This window comes from Hypomesus transpacificus, chromosome 3 (assembly GCF_021917145.1).
Source record: "Hypomesus transpacificus isolate Combined female chromosome 3, fHypTra1, whole genome shotgun sequence".
NCBI classification, from domain to species: Eukaryota; Metazoa; Chordata; class Actinopteri; order Osmeriformes; family Osmeridae; genus Hypomesus; species Hypomesus transpacificus.
In genome coordinates, this window is record NC_061062.1 from 4,697,730 (window position 1) to 4,711,136 (window position 13,407).

At 49.8% G+C, this 13,407-nt stretch overlaps 1 protein-coding gene across 1 annotated transcript; it reads left to right on the forward strand.

Moving 5' to 3' along the window:
* Positions 1 to 66: 66 nt before the first annotated feature.
* Positions 67 to 13,092, forward strand: asxl2 (ASXL transcriptional regulator 2). Its single transcript, XM_047051453.1, has 14 exons — positions 67 to 260; positions 1,169 to 1,251; positions 1,480 to 1,482; positions 2,344 to 2,452; positions 2,723 to 2,867; positions 3,939 to 4,057; positions 4,908 to 5,022; positions 5,386 to 5,529; positions 5,833 to 5,996; positions 6,690 to 6,789; positions 6,975 to 7,080; positions 7,251 to 7,851; positions 8,167 to 8,571; positions 8,740 to 13,092. The coding sequence occupies exons 1-14, from the start codon at positions 204 to 206 to the stop codon at positions 10,630 to 10,632; spliced, it is 4,044 nt and encodes a 1,347-aa protein (XP_046907409.1). The 5' UTR covers positions 67 to 203; the 3' UTR covers positions 10,633 to 13,092.
* Positions 13,093 to 13,407: the final 315 nt, after the last annotated feature.

Genomic DNA, 13,407 nt, shown 5'->3' on the forward strand with positions numbered 1-13,407 from the left:
TTTGAGTACTTGTTTGATTCTTTGCTGTCAGCTGTCATATGTACAGTAAGATGACGTTTTTCTCACAGGGTCACATGACACCCTCCTTACAGTAAGCCCAATATGGCAGAAGCGGCAGGTCTTGCGCGGTAACTAAAGCAACATTTCAACGTAACAACAGAAACACTTACAATTCAAACACTACCCTGCTCAAGACTGCAGCGATGAGGGAGAGACAGAAGAGAAAGAAGGGGAGGACGTGGGCAGAAGCAGCCAAAACGGTATCATTGCTGGTTTATTCAACGTTTACTGTGGTTGTTTTCCCCCCTCGCTCCCACTTGTACAACTGTGTTTATGAGTTCATGACCCACTGGTGGTGCAGACGAGAGATGTTGCGTACACAACGCAAGGCCTGCTTGTCTACGAAGCAGTTAGCATCTTAGCTAGACATGACTGTTGCTTAAAAAGCTGTTGTTTATATGGCCACATGTGTGTCAAATGCTCTTTTGCTTGACAGTTGACAATAAAATATTGTGATGACAATCCACGCTTGACCTGGCAAAAGTATATATGCGCGTGACACGTCTGTCTCGGTATTCTAAAGTAAACATATGGTCGTTAGCTTGCTAGCGAAAGTACGCGAGCGTATGCTCGCTATTCAGTTCTGTTAGGTAGCCATACCTTTTTCACATAAACGTTTGACATATAAGCTATCCATGTCTGATACAATATTAAAGCATGTCTTTAGCCCACCACTGTCAGTGCCAGAAACATGTTAAATGATTGCTCATAGACTTACACTAGCTGATGCTAGATGCCTCAACCTAGAGTTGCATGTCAGCTGAGCCATAGCTAGCTAGCTAGCTAGCTTTATCCTGTCAATTTAGTAGCCGTCCAGCAGGTAGCAGTATAATTTAGCAAGCTAGCTAAGGTAAGCTAGCAGCTTTCATGTAGTTGAATCCAATTATCTTTTCTGACAGTTCAATAGATATTAGCAGGATAGCTGGTAAGATAGATTGTTTCCATTTGACATACGGGCAGGACTTTGGGTTCATGGCTCAGTTCAGCACGGATAGATCTAAGATTAGAACAGGAAAACACTTTACAGTGGTTTAAAGTGAACTTTAAAGGTTGATGAACATTTGTCGTGACATTTGTTTAACAACTTTGTTGAATTTGTCTTTTCCAGGTATTGGAGAAATACCCCAACACGCCCATGAGCCATAAAGAGATCTTGCAGGTCATTCAAAGGGAGAGGCTTAAAGAAATTAGGTAAGAAAAAAAAGTCCCATAACTGTCAGCCGTTGTTATTAGTTTGGTGTTCTTTGCTGTGTTTATTGATTCTTTGATTCACATGTTCTCACAGTTATGTTAATGAGAGTCTGATTGATGGCTTTTTTTGCTTTCCTTTTTATTTCTTTTCATAGTGGAAATAATTCCATTCACACAAGCTCTAATTATTTTATTTCTTTTCGTTTCAATTTCACTGTTGTCATCCAGAAGGTAAGAGAAGCTAGCCCCATACCATAACCAACTCATTATAGTGTCTGGTTTGATTACTTTGTAACCTTCTGCATGGTATTAACATGAACATATCTATCTATCTATCTATATATATATATATATATAAATCCTCGATAAACACTGCATGTAAAGTATATTGATACGAAAGATTTGTGACAGATTTTGGTCCCAGAAGCCCCTAGACTTCTAATGCAGGTGTTTGTAAACACAGGTGTTATGTTTGTCCTTTCTCTTGCGTTATTGTGCCAAACTAATAGACATGCAGTATGACTCCAAGCCCACAGTAACTGAACTGGGATGTGCTTGACTCAGTCCTTCACTGTCTCCTGTGCTGTCGTGGCAGTATTGACATGTTTTACTATATCTTGATTCTTGCTGCTCATATTAATAGGATATATAGTCCATTTTAGCTTAGAGACATTTTTCATTTAAAGTTCTATCAAACAACTCAATTTACTTAGAGAATATCACTGAGTCAAACTACACTCACTGTGCTGTTAATGGTTGCCCTGTTTTATGCTTCACGTTTTACAACAGAACAGCATAACACGAGCGAGAGGGGCTACTTCATAACACACTGCAGGAGTGACAAATACAGTAGCATTTATGCTGCTGTTAGAAAGTATTCATTAAAAGTCACAATGTTTGGCCCCCAAATGTTTGGCCTCAGGATCATTGAAGTAAGCCTCGCTCTCTCTCGCTCGCTCGCTCGCTCTCTCTCTCTCTCTCTCTCTCTCTCTCTCTCTCTCTCTCTCTCTCTCTCTCTCCCTCTCTCCCTCTCCCTGAAGCATGTGTCTCTGGGTAGCAGTTGTCTCATAATGTGTCTGTCCTGTCATCTAGCGGGACCTCCCCCCTGGCATGCCTGAATGCAATGCTCCACACTAACTCTCGCGGGGAGGAGGGCATCTTCTACAAGGTTCCTGGGAGAATGGGAGTCTACACACTAAAGGTTAGCCCCAGCCACAATGTGACCACAAAGACAATGGAAAATGTTTCATACACATGCGTGTACATCGGTTGTACTTGAAAACTGAACACAAATAACCCTAAATGCAAATAGTCAATAAAAATCGCAATATCAGTCATGTCATTTCTCAGCGTTTGGTTGAAAAGGAACAGTAGATGAACTCAAACTGGCGCACGTATTTCTTATAGGCGCATTCAGCCGTTTAAGTGGAGCCTGTGATCTGAAGTGTTACCTTGGTGTGTTTTGACGCAGAAGGACATCTCCGATGTGGCTAAAGAGCTGTCCGAGGAGGGGTCTGACGAGAGCAGTGACGATCTGTCAGACTCCCAGAGCACCGAGAACAACCACAGCAGCAGCAACAACCAGGAAGGCAGGAGACGAGGGTGGAGGAGACGAGGTACAGAGGCTTTCATCCTGACTTACGTCATGGAGATGTGTGTGTGTGTGTGTGTGCACGCATGCCTAAACGGCATGCGTGTGTTTCGAGGAAAAGAGCACACAACAGAATGCTTTCATTGTTTGAGTGTGTGTGTGTGTGTGAGCGTCCATGCGTGTTTCCACATCCACCTGGCTGTGTCTTGGGGTGAAGGTTCCTATGAGTACAGATGACAGAGCTTCTGCGGGGAAGCTTGTTTGTCACTCGATCATTTAGTGACTGTTAAAACAGGAAACAGAATTTTTTTCGACCACTTCCTCATATGCATACAGTATATGAGAAAGTTAACGAACTGTGGAGCAAACATCCGCACTTCAGCACACCGTGCCAGTGGGTCTGTTCTTCTTCGTTTTTCATATTATTACAGCAAACCTGCAAACGGAGCAAATGCTAAAAAAACGACAAAAGAAAATTGATGCAATTGGAAAATTGGTCAATTGGTACAACGGTGAGTGAAAGAACTATAGAGAACAGGAAATATCCGTCGGGCCATTAGTTTTGTGTGCATTGTCGTGAACGGGTCCAATTGTAATCTGTAAATGTACGTAAACGTTTGAACTTGTTGAAAGTACGTTTTGTCATTCGAACCAAAGATGCACGATTTGTGAGTGCGGTAGCTCATTAGATCCAGGTTAACGCTTTGTAAGTTAGTAAGTCTTGTTAACACACATTTTTGGGGTTTCTCAGACGCTAAGATCTTCTCAGGAACGTTCTAAGAGCGCTGTAGAACGCTCTTAGAACGTTCCTAAGAAGCTCTTAGCGTTAGGAGCTTCTTAACGCATCTGGGAAACCCGGCCATTAATGTTAACAAGCTTCTTTACAAAGGCCTTGTTACCTATCAACCCTCATCTCATTTTTCGATAACACGCACCCCAACCAATATGATTTACAGTTGCATTGTTTTCTGAACACATATTCATGTTAATAAGCATCTCATTACAAGTACTTGGATCTAGTGTTACCTGCGAATACTGTTGGTGTTGGTGAGAGGGCTCGTTGGCTGAGGTATGTGTTTGTGCTGTGTGGTCCTAGTGCCCTCCAAGCTGCAGTCCCAGCCGTCGTCGCCACAGCCTCGCTGCTCGTCGCCCTCGGTCACCAGCGGCAAGCTCATCTCCCCCTCGCAGAAACACAGCAAGAAGGCTCTGAAACAGGTACCGGAAGGACGTCACCATTGGTGGTGTTCTCTGTTCAGCACTTACTTCCTGTTACCCAGGGGTGCCTCTCTGCTAGCCTCCATGCTAGACGTCATGTGCTGTTCCCCTGAGAGGATGTCAGAAAGCCAATGTGTTTTCATGTTGCGTTCAGTGAGCTAGTAAGAGAACGCCATAGCGCACTTAGTGTGCATGATACAGGTTGTGTTTGTACTGGAGGTTTTCCCATCATTCAGAACCAATTGTAGGATTTTATTTGTTGTTTGGGCTTGAGGTTCAGTGTAAATATATATGTGGAATTTGGTTTGATCAGCCTTCAAGACTTGGCCTTGATCCTGGTTATAAAGTCAATTACAGGAGGCCTGTGTTCCTTAAACGTCTCTCACGAGGTATTTGAGAACAGTGGGGCGTCTGACGAACATTTGTGGCCGGTTTTATTAACATTCTCGTAATCCACAGCTCCCAAGATTTTTGCATTGGCTGCTCCTCGCCTTTTGTGTTCCATATAATTAGATTTCACTTGATCGCACCGATCGTAACTCATTCCATCTGCTCCGTTGTGGAGGATTTAGCTGTGTCAGACTCATTTGTCGGTTTATGAGGCGAAAGCGAGCCTCATCGCCTAGTCAGATGAAGATTTGGCTGCGAAGTGAGGAACGGGCGAGACTGCTCGTGCTCGGTTTCCATCGGAACCACACGTTCTTATTAGGACGAAGGACAAAAGGAAAACGCGTATGCCGGCGCATGGAACGTTCACTCGACACAGCTTTGTGTCAACTGCAGCTCGCCGCACGTTTTCCAAACTGTTCGCTCAATTCCCTCATCCCTCGTCTCCTTGGGTGCGCGACAGGCCTTGAGGCAGCAGAGGAGCCAGCGGCGGCCGGGAGGAATGCCCGCCTCCTCCAGCCCCAGGCTGACGCTGAAGACCGTCAAAGACATGGCGGACGCCACGACCGCCAAGAACGGTAGGTGATGATGTCATTTCCTGTTTGTGGCTCTACTCCCTCAGAGGGTGGAGACGTATCCTGCGGCTCTTACAGTCGGCAGATGTACACTTTCAAAATTAGGAAGCGACATTGTGTCTGCAGTGAAACTCCAGCCCTCTTCAAAAACCTGTTATGTCCTGGTGTGCGTGTCTGTCTTACCACAGTGTAATAGATCTTATCTTTCACGTCATACATAGATCAGTATCAAAACAGGGCGTTCGGAAGTAAATTGGCACTGTTGTCTTAGCACGTCACATACACAGTATAAAGAGAGAGTTTTACGCCGACAATTAGCACCCTGTCGTTAAATCCACACAACATGTTGGCCCTTCCCGCCGTCAGCAGCGTGGGAGCCCAAGCAGGCGGAGGGCAGTCCGGACAGTCCCCAGAACTCCACGTCCAGCTCCTCGTCCTCGGTCAGAGCGGAGGCGTGTCACTCGGCCGGAGCCAGGAACATGTCCCAGAGGTCGAGCAGGCTGAGCGCACGTAAGCACACGCATCCACACCCAGGCCTCGGCTCTCCTCGATGAGGAAATGACAAAAGGTCTTCTCCATTTTTCTCGCGCTCTCGAAACCGTGTCTCGCCCTCGTCCCGATAAAGACGGCCAGATTGGAGTCTCGGGACGAAGGGGAAATCACGGTGTTTCAGTGTCTTAACGCCTGTTGGCTCAGTGTGCCGTCAGTGTGCGATATCTGCGATTTAGCTCATGTCACGGATCGAGGCACGGTCCTCCGGTGTCTGATGCGACGCGAGGCTCTGTTTAACACTCCTCCTGCGTTGGGCGCTAGGTCAACTCAAACGTACCAGGTGTGCAGAGATCGACGTGGAGACGCCAGACTCCATCCTGGTCAACACCAACCTCCGGGCCCTCCTCAACAAGCACACGTTCTCCGTGCTGCCCGCAGACTGCCAGCAGAAGCTGCTTCTGATGCTCCCTCGGGTGGACCAGCAGGTGGGTTCCTACCAACCGAAACGCTTCGTGCGGATTCGGAGGGAGTTTTTGTTTCTCCCTCCTCGCCTTGGATGAGGATGTTGGGTTAACTGTCGCGCGTTGACATCCGTGGGAACCTGTAAAGCCATTTTCGACATCGCAATTAAGAGCGATTCGAGATATGACATTCGAGTTTTGAGGACTTGGATGAATGCACTTTTGACAGAGCCTGTTTTCGTTTTGAACTTTTTGGTACGTCCAGTTGTCGGATGTCAGATATTAGTATGGTTATCTATTATACAGTTACATTTACATTTCTGCATTTAGCAGACGCTTTTATCCAAAGCGACTTCCAAGAGAGAGTTTTACAAAAGTGCATAGGTCACTGATCATAACAACGAGATAGCCCCAAACATTGCGGGTAGCCAAACATGAAGCATACATTGTGAAACCAAATAAGTCCCAAAGGGGAAGAACCATAAGAGCATGTAGTCATACAAGTTACAATTAAACAGCAAGAACCTCAAAAGTGCAAGAGTGTACCTGTGGAAAAAGCAAGCCACAATAATATGTTTCACAGCGAGTACAATCATTTTAAAGCAGTTACAACAGTTACTAATACTGTTGTTGCCTTTGCTTTGGAGTGTGGTCACTGTGGAGGATAATGATGATTAGGGGTGAGGAAGGGCCTTCATGTTTCTCTGCCGTCCCCAGGCTTGCATGGACGGCCACCTGCTGAAGGTCACCAGCTCAGCCTTGAACAACGAGTTCTTCACCTCCGCAGCCCAGTCCTGGAAGGAGAGACTGGCAGAAGGTCGGTACAGCCTCCTCCATTGGGCAGATCAACCAACAGTGAAACGACTTGCTGTATCTGGATGTTAATGTCTGCTTCTCTGTGTTCCGATCTTCCCCAATCCTAATCCCAACCCCCTAACCTTGACCCTAACCCCCTCTATCTTTAACCCACCCCTCCCCCAACACACACACACACACACTCAGGTGAGTTTGCCCCAGAGCTGCAGCTCAGGATGCGACAGGAGATTGAGAAGGAGAAGAAGGTGGAGCACTGGAAGGAGAGATTCTTTGAGAGCTACTATGGTGAAAAGTGAGTCGCCCCTGGGACAGGTTCAATCCCTGACCGTCCACATTCGGATTTTCCTCCGTAAACATAAAATGTCAAGATGTTCTGCTCTCTCTATCACTCTCTATCCCTCCCCCCCCTCCTCCCCCCACACTTTACATCTCCCAATAACTTTCTCTTTTCTGTCTCATTAGTTCTGGCCTCAGCTATGAGGAGTCTAAGGAGCTTACCGAGGCTGATGGGACACCTCCCGACCCAGCCAGGCCCCGCCCTCCCGACCCAGCCAGGCCGCGGTCTCCTCCCCAGCCCAGCCCCGCGGTCCAAGCACCAGACGTCCCCAAGGCCTCCAAGAACAGCAGCCAGGCCGAGACTGAAACCAGGAAGCTGAGATCATCGCCGCCGTCTGTGGAGCCTCCTAAGCCTACTGAGGCGAAGCAGGTCCCACCAAAGGTAGTGGAGAAGACTCGGCCAGCGTTCAACATTGAGAAGATCCAGACCAGAGCTTCAACCAGGCACGCGGTGATGGAAGCGGCTCCCCCTCGAAGACGGGGTGGGGAGGAGGGCATGGAGGTGACCCCGTCTGACAAGGAACCGGTTAAGAAGGAGAAGCCTCAGCTGCCCCCATCCCCTACGAAGCAGAACCTTCTAGAAGGCCGCCCCCAGAAGCACCGGCCGGCGTTTGTGAAACAGCCCAGTGTAAATGAGGAGGACGGCGCCCCTGTCCACTCCTCCCCTGTCCACTCCTCCCCTGTCCTGGCTTCCTCTATCCTGGCCTCCCCTGTCCTGGCCTCCTCTGTCCTGGCCTCCTCTGTCCTGGCCTCCCCTGTCCTGGCCTCCCCTGTCCTGGCCTCCCCCGTCCTGGCCTCTTCTGTCCTGGCCTCCCCTGTCCTGGCCTCCCCTGTCCTGGCCTCCCCCGTCCCAGCCTCTCCTGTCCTGGCCTCCCCTGGCCTGGCCTCCCCTTTGCCTGCCTCTCCTGTCCTGGCCTCTCCAGTCCTTGCCTCCCCTGTGCTGGCCTCCCTTGGCCTGGCCTCCCTTTTGCCTGCCTCTCCTGTCCTGGCCTCCCCTGTCCTGACCTCTCCAGTCCTGGCCTCCCCTGTCCTGACCTCTCCAGTCCTGGCCTCTCCAGTCCCAGCCTCTCCTGTCCTGGCCTCTCCAGTCCCAGCCTCTCCTGTCCTAGCCTCCTCTGTCTTGGCCTCCCCTTTGCCTGCCTCTCCTGTCCTAGCATCCTCTTTGCCTGCCTCTCCTGTCCTGGCCTCTCCAGTCCCAGCCTTTCCTGTCCTGGCCTCTCCTATCCCGGCGTCCCCTTTGCCTGCCTCTCCAGTCCCAGCCTGTCCTGTCCTGGCCGCTCCTTTCCCGCCCGCCCCGTGTCCTGAGGCCCTGAAGAGGAAGTCCTCCAGTGAGCAGGAGCTGGAGCTGACCCTGGAGAAAAAGGCTCGAGTCACGCCACTGTCTCCGTCCACCCAGAACTCTCCTGACCCTGCAGTAGCTGAAGCACATAGAGTGCCTCCGCTGAAGGTAACCCATATCTGTAGTGGAATCTGAGCCCATGCCCTCAACAGTTTGTTTACCAAAGTGTCCCGTGACGGAATGAGAAGATGTTAGAATGCGGCTTCTACCACTAGGTCTGTGCATTCCTTGCCTTTTCCAACGCCTCCTCTGTTTGTTTTTGCTTGTTTTTCACAGATTTCCGTGTCTCGAATCGTCTCTGACCCTCTATCGCTGAGCCAGGTGTCCCCCCACGCCCCTCCCCCTGCCTCCCTCAGCAGCCCTGGCCGCACGGGCGCACGCACCCTGGCCGACATCAAGGCGAAAGCCCAGCTGGCCCGGGCCCTGCGTGCCGCCGCCGCCGCATCCGTCTCCTCCTCCTCCACAGGAGCCGTGCCGGGGCCGGGGCCAGGAGGGGGTGGCGGAGAGCAGAGAGCACCCCCGACCCCTACCGCCTCCCCTGGACCCCCACGCCCCCACAGCCCAGCGCCGGCACAGCCGTCATCCAGGCCGGCGCCCGGCAGCGGTGTCCCCAGCTCGCCGTCTGTGGCATCGTCCTGCCCCTCGGGGTACTTGGAGCCCCGTTCCTCTCAGACACGGAACACTAGCAGAGCCGTCCTCCCTAGAGATGGCCCACAGAGAGGGCCCTCGGAGAACAACGCCGGCTCCGGTTCGGCCCAGAACCTTCTCAAGGCTCCCAACCCTCCTGCGGCCCAGTCCGTCTCTACCTCTGGAGGCTGCTCAACCAGGTCCACTTTGTTCATCCCGGCCAACAACCCTCTGGTCACACAGCTCCTCCAGGGGAAGGAGGTCCCCATAGAGAAGATCCTCCCGAAGCCGCTGGCCAAGACGGAAGCCAAGATGGCCGCCACCCCTTCCTCTGGAGAGAAAGGGAAAATGATGCCGGTTACCACCGGCACCAGAAGTGGTGGCCGGTACCTCACCCCTGGGGAGGACGTCAGTAAGGCCGACCCTCCACTCTCCGGCCAGTCAGGTGTTCCAGGAAGATCCGGTTCTTTCTCCGAGTTCACTCGTCAGCAGAGGGAAACGCCTGACAAGGAGACCCAGGAGCAGATCGTCCAGACCCTGATGCAGAAGGCCCAGCACGGCCAGCCTTACAGGGGCATGGGCCCCCAGCCCCCCACGGGCCCCCGGCCCCCCCGGTACTCTTCCCTCCACCTGGGCCCGTCCGATGAGTCCCAGGACCGGCCCCGGTTCTGCGTGGGGTTCCTGGGTCGGAAACGGACGGCCAGGCCTGCCATGACGGGACACTACCTCCTCAATGTGTCCACCTACGGCAGAGGGTCCGAGAGCAGCAGGAGGCCTCTTTTGTCTCCCACAGTGACCCTGTCGCTGGCAACCCTGAAGAGGGAGCGCCCCGAGGAGACGGCCGGAGACGAGCCGGTCGGGAAGAACCGTCCCGGAGTGAAGTCGGAGCAGCAGGGGCGTTTGGAGGCTCCGGCCATCCAGCTCCGCTCCAGGGTCAAGTCTGAGTCTCCGCCCGCCTCGGGCCGTCCGGCGGATGGGTCTGACGACGGGGGCGTGTCGGGGAACAACGGCACCTCGCCCAGAGCCAAAGAAACCAGCCCCATCGCTCAGTCAGCCCGGAGGCCCCTGGACCTCTGCAAGCAGGGAAATCCCGAGCCATTTCACGCCGCCGGGGCCCCGGAGCCCAGGCCCCAGCGCCCGCCGGCTGCCTTTCCACCCCCGAGAACGCCAGACAACCAGGAGGCGGTGGGCTCGTGCTACGGAGGCACCCTCAACGTGTCCGTACCCCAGGCCCTCCAGGACGCCGCCAGCCCCGGCTCCTCCCCCTCGGTGGCGGGGGACGGCGGGGGCGCCACGGGCGGCGTCATGTCTTTCTCGGTGACGGTCACCACCATACCAGCCGGCCACCCCTTGGACCCCGGCGGCCAGAGGGAGGCTTCTCCGGAGCAGGGCTTCATGGAGGGCCCCGGGATGGAGAACGTCCAGTCGAAATGTTACTGCCGCCTCAAGGCCATGATCATCTGTAAAGGATGTGGGGCCTTCTGCCACGATGATTGCATCGGCCCTTCCAAACTCTGCGTCTCCTGTTTAGTGGTACGGTAAAATGAAGAAAGGAACAGATTGACAGATGGATGTCGTGTTTCCGAATTTCACCTTTCAATGCACCAAGGCACAACCTGCCCCAATCAGGCCATTCACCGTCAATAAGAACCTGTTGCCTTGGTGACGCACAGCCGCCATAACGTATAACCTACAACACTGGATGATATTATTTTGCCTCTCCTATCTGAGAGAGAGAATGAACGACAGTTGTTTATTGCAATGTATGGTAGTCATTTTGAGCAGCACAGTCTTTTTCAGAATTTCATTTGGCAATATTTGCACTTGGGTAGGCTTATCGTGCTACAGTATATATTTTTTTAAAGATAGTGTAGATTCTTTTTTAAAGGACGAGAAACAAATATGGAATGTTATTTTTATAGGACATAACGACAATGTTGTTATGTGTAGACTGCCCCCTGGTCTCTGTGGTGTAGTGAGGAGTCTGTGATAATCATTTGTTTCACATCACATTTGTAATGTGTGCGTGTAAGTGTCAGAAGATTTCTACGATTTGAGTCGACCGTTTTGTAAATCACCGTTTTACTCAATATATTCTAATAGAATAGAGACATCTCTATTTTTCCAATAAGAAACAACCGGTTTTTATATGGATTGCACATGGCCTCGTTTGTACTCTAGAGTTTCAGGGCAAAGCACTGGACAGGCCCTCGCGCGTACATAACGGGTAGTACCGTGGTGTGGAGCACTTACGCACGGTGAGAGAGAACAGGGCCACGTTCCACGTCCTACCTCCACCAGCTCTTCAGCTTTCTGAACTCAGACGGTTCAGTAAAGTTCCCCCTGATGTGTGTTCCCCTCATGGCTCAAAGACACGCAGAGAACATTTGAACTTTTTTTGACATATACATATATATATCTATTTCTGCCTTGTAAATACGTGGGCAAATCTCGGAGCTAGATATGTGTTCATTCTCTAGCTTGGTGTGTGTACTTTGCTTGAGCATATCCAACTGTTTTGTTACAAAAGGGTTTATACTTTACCCCAGAGGGAGGGGGGACAACAACAAAAATGTTAAGTTGTGTTGAAACGCTAAGTGCTGGGCCGTCATGGAATCCTTCAGGATGACATGCTTCGGTTGACTGTGTGAGAGAGAGGTACAATTGAGCACACATACCGGACATTAAAGCAGTGGCTCTCAGACGGCGTGTGGGGGTTGAGGGGGACGTGTAAGGACGGAACATATACAGTTAAAGGAAGAGGATACAAATACCATGTTTCTTTGTTTTCAAAGGTGTGGTGCTGACCCTGACTGAAATCGTTAGCGAACCACTGCATTTAAGCACGATGGTATGAATGTGCATGGTGATTACAGTTCTAAGATAGAAAACAGGATCTTATTTTGTCATTGACATTTTAAATGGTTACCAAGAATGTTTTATAGAAACTATTTCCATGGTAATATGCCAAAGTCACCTCATGGAAACTAAATGATCAGGACTTGTTTTTCATGTCTGACAAGTTAAATAAAGTAATATATTTTAAGTAATATATTTTAATATAAAAATCTATTTGCAAATCATTTTAAAAAACAACAACAGGGTATGTACTAGAATAATATATTGGATGTCCCCTTTTTCTATGCGTTGAAGTGGGCAGATCTTTTGTAAGGAATAGCTTTAATCATGACTGAAGTCCCCAGATTGATGTTACTCAATGAACCCTGAGTTGAATTTGTATGGGCCTGTGTGTCACTTTCCACATCCGATCTGTATGCTCTTATAATAACTTATGAGTGACATTCGGGTCTCAACTGTTGTAATGATTGAGTGTGCTCATTTGGAGGGAATGCCTGATAAGTTTAACAGTTTGTAGGCACTGTTTGTAAGTGGCCAGTGGATCAAATTCAGGTTGTGAGTGAGCGAGAGAGTGAGAATGAGAGAGTGAATGAGTGAGAGAGAGAGAGAGTCAGAATGAGAGAGAGAGAGAGCGAGAGCAAGTGATAGAGAGTGAGATAGTGAGAGTGACATCGTGAGTGAGTGTGAATGAGAGAGTGAGAAAGTGACTGAATAGCATCGAGAGATCTACGTTCGCCCACATCTTTTAAAAGGCAGCTGACAACTAGTTAGGTTGTAAAGGGTTGAAAAGGGACTTAGCACTCCCATATGTTGTTGGTGTTGTTGTATTTGTTTAACCATGATCGGCTGATGATTTGTGTGTACGTGTAGAGGAGTGACCCATGACAAAGTTGATCTTCGGCGTCTTGATGAAATGTATTGGGCGTCAGGAGCAATCAAATGTGGTCTTAGAACGTCATCGTGTCCCTATCACAAGGGTGTACATCTGTCTGTGTCATTTCTGCTTGTCTGTCATTTCCGTCTTTAGAAAGTATATCTTCATTTAAAATGCAGGTGAATGTAATATAGTCATCAGCACTTGTAAACAAAATGTATTTTATCAAAAGTTATATTATAATTAAAATAACAATGAGCAAACACTGATCTTTGTTTCTGGTCGGTGTGTTTTTGTGTGGAGTGTTCTTTGTTTACTACTGAAGGTGTAGGCCAAGGTCTAGTTGAAATGCGAATATAACAAGTGTGGAAGGATGAAAACCTTGCAGGATGACTTCATCGCAAGCGCCCCTTGTGCACTTACATCGAGGCGCCTGTTAGAACCAGCGTGGAGGTGCACGCGCGCACAAACGTAGCCTACGTCATTAGTCCTAGCGTCCCAGCCCACTTATTAGGCTACTTGTTTACTACCTTATATAGATTTAGAAGCATAGCAATGATGTAAGCTTGTATGATTTCGACAGT